The 8,596-nt window shown below is 37.6% G+C and overlaps 1 protein-coding gene across 1 annotated transcript; it reads right to left on the bottom strand.

Annotated features, from left to right (window-relative positions):
- Positions 1–1,999: 1,999 nt before the first annotated feature.
- On the bottom strand, positions 2,000–7,295 carry ccsapa (centriole, cilia and spindle-associated protein a). Its single transcript, XM_053477540.1, has 4 exons — positions 6,959–7,295; positions 4,753–5,051; positions 2,782–2,957; positions 2,000–2,582 (listed from the first exon to the last, which is right to left on the bottom strand). Exons 1-4 carry the CDS (start codon positions 7,278–7,280, stop codon positions 2,522–2,524), a joined length of 858 nt encoding a protein of 285 aa, XP_053333515.1. The 5' UTR covers positions 7,281–7,295; the 3' UTR covers positions 2,000–2,521.
- Between the last annotated feature and the right edge of the window lie 1,301 nt (positions 7,296–8,596).

The following is an 8,596-nucleotide window of genomic DNA, read 5'->3' as shown; positions in this document are numbered from 1 at the left end:
GGTCTGATGGTCTATCAAAATCTTAATAATAATTATAACCAAACTTAACACATTACACTGTGAATGACAAAAGAAAGCTTAAATAATTAGCTTTTTATACTAATATTGTTGCATTTTGTTTGCATTGTGGCTGGTGATCTCTTCATCTAACACTGCATGCAATCCATGAGATGAAAACATTTAACATTGTCGGCTTTCCATCGAAAAAGGTTTCATTTCAATCACACATTTAAATAAGATTGAAGTATAATGAATCCGTGAAGAAATACAGTCCATTTACAGTAGTGTAGCCATGCAGAGTGAAAGTGAGAAGGCTTGCACCAAAAATTAAAATAGATGAATGAAAAAACAATTTCACAATTTTTACAATTTCAGAGTTAATTGATTGTTGGGGGTAACATTAGCTAACTCGACAAGTTTCCGGGAGGGAATGTTACATTCCCTTCCTGATCAGTAAATTCCATGAGTACAAACAACTTTCTCCCATCTGTGCTTACTTTCACTCAGGCTCTCTAATTAAGGAAGAAGTGCTGGTTGGCTCACCAATACATATGTACTAAAGCATCTAACCAATCATAGATGAAAATGAATTCTTCTAATCAATCAGTCTGTCTAACAAAGGGTGTTGTGCCTTGTTTCTAACCAAAAAGCTAGAAGCAGCCAGAAAACACAACTGATTTAAAAAAAATGATAACTGAAATAAAAAGTATTTTTAAAGGAAATGAATTAAAAAGTTAAATAGACATCAGCTTTGCTAGCTATGAGTCATTCCTATATTTATTAACATTAACTTTCAATATTAGTAGTTGATCCGGGTATGATCTTGTGCTAATTTTTGATGGCTTTTTCAGTACCTCATTACATTGAGTAATCAGAGCCTAGTTTCAAGTGGTCAGTTTTATTAAACAAAAATTCAATAGGACATGAGTTAACTCTTATTTCACCTATAGTTTTCAGGTAATTCTGCACCCAAGTGACTTACTTTAACTTCACTTACTTCATTTACTTAGTTAAGTAAGTAGAATTAGGCAGATTTGGCCATCAATTGGAAACATTTCCTTATGTAAAAAAGATTTAGTTAGGATTAAAAATGCTTAATATTAATGCTGATCCCTATACAACATTAGTCCACGAACTTGTATTCAAACCCGTGTAACTAGTATTACAAATGTAGACTATTTGGAGCAAAAAGAAAGATGAAGAAAAAAATAACACCTCACCCTTTGCAGTATGCTGGCTACACCCTGCTACATCTGTGGACTGCGATCCAAAATCTGTCTGTCGAGAACACTGTGCACACCTAGTATATTTTAAAACATATATTTTAAGTGGTACATATTTCTTTCCTATATTCAGTTCAACCCAACACTACATCACTGCAAGAAACTCACAATGCTGGTGTGTAAAACTCAAGGTTAAAAACAAAAATTACAACAAACACACTATTTTGAATCATTCAAAACCACTAGATTTGACATTCAAGAACTTGAACTTGACCAAGCTCCAGAGGCTGAGAGCTGTCCAGTGGGAAATAACATCAAGAGACAAATTTAACAAAGTGAAGAAGTCATTTTGGTCCACACAAATATTTAGCAGCAAATCTTCGAATGTTGAGATTCTATATGTTACGCATTTAAATAATCCACCGATACAGAACACTGAACAAACCACCAAAAATCTCAGTAAATATAATATTTATATTAATTATTTTATGTTGGAATTTTCTGTTTAATTGTATCTTGGTTATCCCTGAAATGTAGCTTTTAATGAGTGTATGCTGATAGCATGATTCACACACTGTTAGTCACAAATTCTGTTAAAACAATCAAAAGAATACAAAACATTAAAACTGCAATATCTTGTAATAAAATACAAGACAATATTTATTGAATATGTTTTTGTTATTTCTTACCTTCCAATGGAATGATTTTGAAATGGAATATAAAATAAAAAGCTCAAGGATTAAGTTTTGTTAAAAAAAAGTTTGAAACATTTCCTGATGCTGGTTTTTGATCTGATCCTGCAACCCGTAAAAGTGTCCTCATGTTTTATCTTAAAAGCGGTCTTCTTGAGTTATTCTTGCAAAGACGTTGAAACTGAGAGTCTGAGGCATGCCGTGTAACTGACTGTAGAGTTAGCAGCTTCCAAGTCATGCCACAGGAAATTCCCTTATGAGGTTATTCCTAGCTAGCTAACTTAGCTAACCAGGACTTGTTGCAAATGAGCAAAATCCATGGCTGTAATATCCATTTCTCAACAACCAGAATTTTGCAATCTGATTTCTTCAACTACTGTAAATCAATGGAAAACATAAACAAATTAATAATTTTGTCCAATAGTGATATGTCATTCAGGATAGATCGAAGGTTTTGGGTGGGATCAACACCTCTTCTGGGTATTTGAAGCATTCGTTTTTTTACATTCTTCCACATTTTACCTGGACTTGGCCAGTAAAAGGTGATGCCAAGACGCAAGATTTTACGAGAACGTCTACTGAAAAAAATGTGTCCTGAGTTTCAAGCTATAAGCACAATGGAAGTCTTTTGGTTGCATCATGGTCCAGTCCGTTCTGGCCGCAACAACTGAAACAGAAAATCCTTCATCACATAATATACAGTTGGAGAAACATTTATCATTGAATTTGCTTGATTCAATATTGATGAATCAGTCTAAAATCTGAACGCGATTTTATATATATATATATATATATATATATATATATATATATATATATATACATTATATATATATATTTTTTTTTTTTTTTTTTTTTTTTTTTACCTTAGCCTGGACGAGAAACAGCGCATGTATTCAGTAATCCAGCGATCGTCCGCTGCCGAAAAATCTGACCGTCGCAACTTCTCCAGATCAGCTGATCTCGCTCTCCGGCGCTCTGAGAGCTTCCCGCGCTTTTCAGAGTCACGGTATGTCTGGACCCCGACATCAGCCCGGTGGATCTGAATGGGAATGAGAAATACCAGAAACACAACTACACTAGAAAAAAATTTACTTTAAAGTTTATACATGGAATAAACCTATCCTATAAACACATCTATGACATTTTTCACTTTCACTTTGCAGTCACTTTGGGTGAGTTTGTGCACAGAAACCTGTCTAGAAAGCTGGTTTTTGAGACGACCACAGCTCTAACATTATTCTTTTTTTTTTTAAACATGTATAGTATTAAAAAAAATCAGGGACCAACTCATTATCCATCATGCCAAATATATGAATTATTCAAGTTATAACTGTGATGTATAACCAATACATTTTCAGCTTGGCACATCTTTCTCTTTAAGGTCCGGTGCTAGTGATGAAGATCTGGGGAGTTAGTTAGCAGCAACTGCTAGTTAGCATGGCTACTGCTAGTTTCAGTTGTAATAGTATGGCTGCTGTTAAATTAATTAATTGCTAATAACATGACAATCCAGATGCAAACTTAGACTCTGATGCTGAAATTCCAATCTTGTCAACCTGAGACAAGCACAAGCAGGTTTACTAACAGTTAGCTAGCTGGTTTGTTAAAATCAATGAAAAGCAATGGACTGGTATAAACCAATCAGCCACAACATGAACACTGGGTATCAATTTTATTCCAGTAAAATGGTGTCAGATTATGGGCACCCGATGCTCACCCATGCCCACAGGAACCAAAAGCTAGGCTATCCAGTCCGATCCCACAAAAAAAGCCAATGCAGCACAAACCGCAGAAGAAATTATGATAGAAAGGCACCAAATGTACAATGTACAATGTATATTGCCCACCGTGCACTGGGCCCAGCAAGGAAAGAGCCCAAAGCCATTGACCTGGCCTCCAAACCCCAGATCCCAATCCGATCAAGCACCTACGAGATGGCCCCATCCCACATGACCCAAAATATCCACTTCCAATGTCCTGGCACCAGACACTACAGCATACCTCATGGGGCTGTTCTGGTGGCAAAAGGGAAACCAAAAACCGTGGCTTTAACTGTAACGTTATTTAATGTTATAGCTAATCGTGAATATATTCAAGCAAGACTTTTAACTCATGTTCAAGAAAAAACGATCATATTATGCCTTACTTTTTAAATTTTTAACACTTTAAAAAAAAAACATTATTTTTTTTATTAAGTTGCTATTAGAGTTGTGTTCATCTGTGAAGATACAGTCGATAGTTAAAGGAGGAGTCAGTTATACAGAAGAAATATCGTTGATATTTGAATTCAACTATTATTAACCCAACCAATGAAATGAATCCCTCCCTATAGTACTCCTTCAGAAACTCAGAAAATACACACAATGCCAGGGCAGCAACACTAGCTGATCTAGCTAACCAATGGTAATACAAATGCCCCTTGTTGTTGACCGGCTGGAATAGTGTTGTGTGTGCATCTATCTCTGCAGCTCTAGTCAGGACTTTCTGCAGTAACAAGTGAAACTTCTTTCTGTTCCTGCTGCTAATTAAATGAATGGAACACCTTAGATACCCAACTCGACCTCAGCTCAGGCTGAATAATTTACAAGCATGTGGCCTGTAGAGCTGTGACAGTATCCAGTGTGTCTGGCGTCCCTGGATGCTTCACTGAACAGAGATTTTTAAAGGTACACTTCACTCTGGAGTGCTAGTTCTGCTCAGAATGTATGAAAGGAGAACTGATGTGATCCCTGCTGGAGTCTGGATGTTCACAGAGCGTTATGGTACTTCGATTTAAGTCACAGTTTTAAATTCTCACCCCTTTGCGTATCCGACTGCTCAGACTTGGTGCTCACCTCTCCAGCGGACGCCGAGCCTTTCATGTTGAGCCTCCTCCTCTCCCTGGCCTCCATGTTCCTCTCGGCCCAGTCGCAGCGGATATTCGAGCGTCTGTTGTCTGTTGTTGAGGTTCTCGCTGCTGCACTGGCCGGCGGCTGGCTTTTGGCCCGAGTCGGTTTTCTCAGTACGGAGTCAGTGGAGTCGTCCGTGTCGAGCTCACGCTGAGGGAAACTGGGTTCAGATCGAGGAGCTCTGTGTCTCTGTCTCACTGTGAGCTCAGATGGCCCGTTAGCTGCGACATGCTGGTATCCGTTCTCTGAGATTCATAAAAAGAAAAGACTGAGTAGTTATTTTGGACCAAGGTCATACAGTTGGAGAAAATAATGGAAAATATGTGACGATAATATACAGACTGGTGAAAAATGTTGCACACTTCATTCAATCAACTTTAGCTTTGATTACGGCCAACAATGTGCGAAAATGATTCCTTATGCTCAATCTTAATTTTGGAAAACACTCGTACCATCAGGAAAGAAAAACTCCATAGATGTGATAACCTGGTCATTCAGTACATTCAGATCGTCAGCTGACTTCATTTTATTGGCACATAACATTGCTGAGTCTAGACCTGAGCGACTGGAGCAACCCCAGATCATAACACTGTCTCCAGAGGCTTGTACAGTGGACACTATGCATGATCGCTTAATGCGCTTCCCTTCTTACTCTGACACGCCCATCACTCTGGAATAGACTCAGTCTGGCCTCGTCAGGTCACATGATCTTTTTCCACCGTTCTTTTAGGGAATGTTTCCATCTTTATGCTCTCTAGCAAACTAAACCTGTTTTCTGATCAGTCTGAATAATATGTGATTTTTATGAACATGCAGCTGTTTATTTCCAGTCCTGTAAGTTCTCGTCACCTTGTGTGCATACTGTATGTAAACGCTATTAAAAATTTCTACTGTTGATTTTTTACCATGCAACTTCACCAAATATGTATGAGATATTTATATATTATTAAATATTTATATATTTATATCTCCATTCATGTTTTTTTTTCCTGCCACATTTCTTCCACAAAGTTGATGGTTCAGCACTATTCTTTCGAGTTTTGATAACGTATTGAAGGGTTACAGTAATTTAAAATCTACTGAGTTGTTTTCTTTAATTGAAGAAGCCTAATAATTGGTGAGTTTTTTTTTTTGCTAGGCAGTATAGATTAAGCCATATTTCCATGTGAATTCCATGTATGAAACAAACAAAGCATAACATCCAAATGCTAAATATTTGTCTTATTTTTAAATGCATGATATAACCGCTTGATTAAAAAGTCACAGATAACTGAGTATAAAATCAATCCTTCTTCTTGCACATATATACTGTATGCTCAACAATCAACAATCAATTAATATCATAACCCTGATGCATCCAGGTTACAGCTCCACTGTCTTTCAGTGGTAACCAGGACAAAGCTCAGCTGAGGACCGGATGCCTGGACACCTTCAAAACTGCACCGCTCATTTTTAGTCCCAAAGCGACACAAGGCTTATTTTTAAAGAACTACTGTACAAAATATGGCTTCTTTGGAACTTAGGTCACACTGAAAAGGGGACGTTATCTATTTATAATTTGAGTCCAATTTTATTTTTAACTGTTCTGGTGTAAAAACTGTTCTGTATAATTAATCCATGCCCATGTCCAAGTCCAAGTGGAATTATATTAAATTGAGTATTATTAGTCTTGAAATCAGTTTAATTAGTCTTCTGCTTGACCATATTAATTAGATTAGAAATAAAGTTGGAAACATTTACAAGCTCATTTGGCACATTGGGAGATGTACCTTTTAAATTTCAACAAAAGTATTTTTCAATTTTAAAGAATTGAGCAATTGATTTCGTACGCTTTTTTTTTGTTAAACTGTAATTAAATTGTACTTTTGTCACGGCAGTGATATCACCAAGTATAAACCTTTTAGTAACTCTTTGAGTAAAAGTTCTAAAGCTCTTGTTATGTCTTTTAACATATCGTTTAAAGGTTTCTAGGTATGAGATTCATACTGTAAGTCCAAACCCACACTATCCTGGAGTCAAAGAAAGCTAGCCTCTTTCTAAAACTGTGAGCATTTCTCAATCAGTCATGTTAATATCACAAACACAATCTATTCTTTCTAGGTTAAAAAGATTTCATGCTCCAGGTGAGCCGGGATTGAGGTACAGTACGTACCTACAGGTAGTGAGTTGTGCACCGCGTTGTCCGTGTCCTGTTCCGCGGTCACCTCTGCACTCTCGGAGGAGGACTGAGGTGGGTTCGAGGACTCTGTCACCCTTCTGACCCTGGGGCTGGACCTCCCGCTGGAGTCTGATCCGCTGTCCCATCCCTCCCCGAACAGCGGCCGGTGCATCTGCTCCATCAGCCGGCGGCTGAGCCTGTACTTCACAGAGTCCTGGTAGCATTTGGAAAACATCTCCCATTTCGGCTCACGGTACTTCTTCATGTACTCCGTGCGGATCTTCTTAGTGGCCGCGTTGCTGGTGCTGCTGGTCATTTGGGCTGGATTTGAAGGCGGCGAGCACCTTGAACAGGTATGAAAGATAAAGTAAAAGGTAAAAGGGAGCTGGACACTGATGGACAGGAAAGGAACAGGAATCCGGCTTCTCTGCAGCAGCAGAACCCGGCGTGCTTCTAGCAATTATTTATTTATTATGTCTTACATAATACATACACAGCCTTTCCATGCTCAGTGACAGTATGTAGGCTCGTGTTACACTGCTCTCGTAGTGATTGGATTTTATTTCTGTATGGATCCTAATACAGTATATAGGAATTCCCAACCACCTTGTAAAGTATATTTTATGTATTCTATTCTATTCTATTCTAAATTATATATGATAGTATTTGTTCATATTTCATATGCATGAATACTTCATAGCTTGCTTATATAAGTTTATATAAGTATATACTGTATATATATAAGCAGGTGTATACATATGCATGAACAGAAATAAAATGTACACATACAAATGTGTATATATATATATATATATATATATATATATATATATATATATATATATAGTTTATTAGTTTATGTATATAAATATTTTAGTATATATTTTTTATATATTAGTTTATTTCTATTATATATATATAACACTTGATGCTGAACCTGTGTCCATTCTGCACCACCTGTGCTGTGTTTGAGGATGTAAACAGCTGAGCTCTTACCTCTTTGGCCTCTTTAAGCTCCGAGATTAAAGCTTAAACCAAACACTCCTCTCCGCGTCATATCCTCTCACTCTGCTCGGGGATCCTTACAGAAATCACTCCGGTATTTTTGCCCCAGGCGAACAGGTAGGAGAAGCAGCTCAGGGGGTGTTTACAGCATCACCAGCAGCATCAGCACCAGCAGCAAAGGATGATGTCGCGCCCCGACTACTACGCCGTGCGCATGCGCGAGAGTAGAGCGCGCGCGCGCTCGTGCGCGTGTTGTGGTTCTTGTTCTTTTTTTTTTTTTTCTAAATACGAGCCTCGCGTGAGCGCGCGCACCTGATGATGTAACTGATGATGAGGAATGAGCTTCTGAATGACGTAATGATCAACTGGTGTTAGTATGTCGTGTCGTTGACGGTTAAAGTGTTTGTAGAAATGTTCAAAAGGTTTTAAAGCTAAGAATAATCTGATCAGCTTTAATGTAATCAGTGATATTATTATTTAAGGTTGAAGCCCACGTACATGTCTGTCCACAACAAAGATAAAACTCTTAATTTTTTAACACTGTAATTTTACGACATTGTATTTGGTACAAGAAAATTATATGCTATTGATTTCCACTGGATCGGTGGATAAATATTGGGAAATTGT

This window comes from Clarias gariepinus, chromosome 18 (assembly GCF_024256425.1).
Source record: "Clarias gariepinus isolate MV-2021 ecotype Netherlands chromosome 18, CGAR_prim_01v2, whole genome shotgun sequence".
In the NCBI taxonomy this organism is placed as follows: domain Eukaryota; kingdom Metazoa; phylum Chordata; class Actinopteri; order Siluriformes; family Clariidae; genus Clarias; species Clarias gariepinus.
The sequence above is the reverse complement of the archived record's forward strand: the minus strand, read 5'-3'. Positions and strand labels throughout refer to the sequence as shown.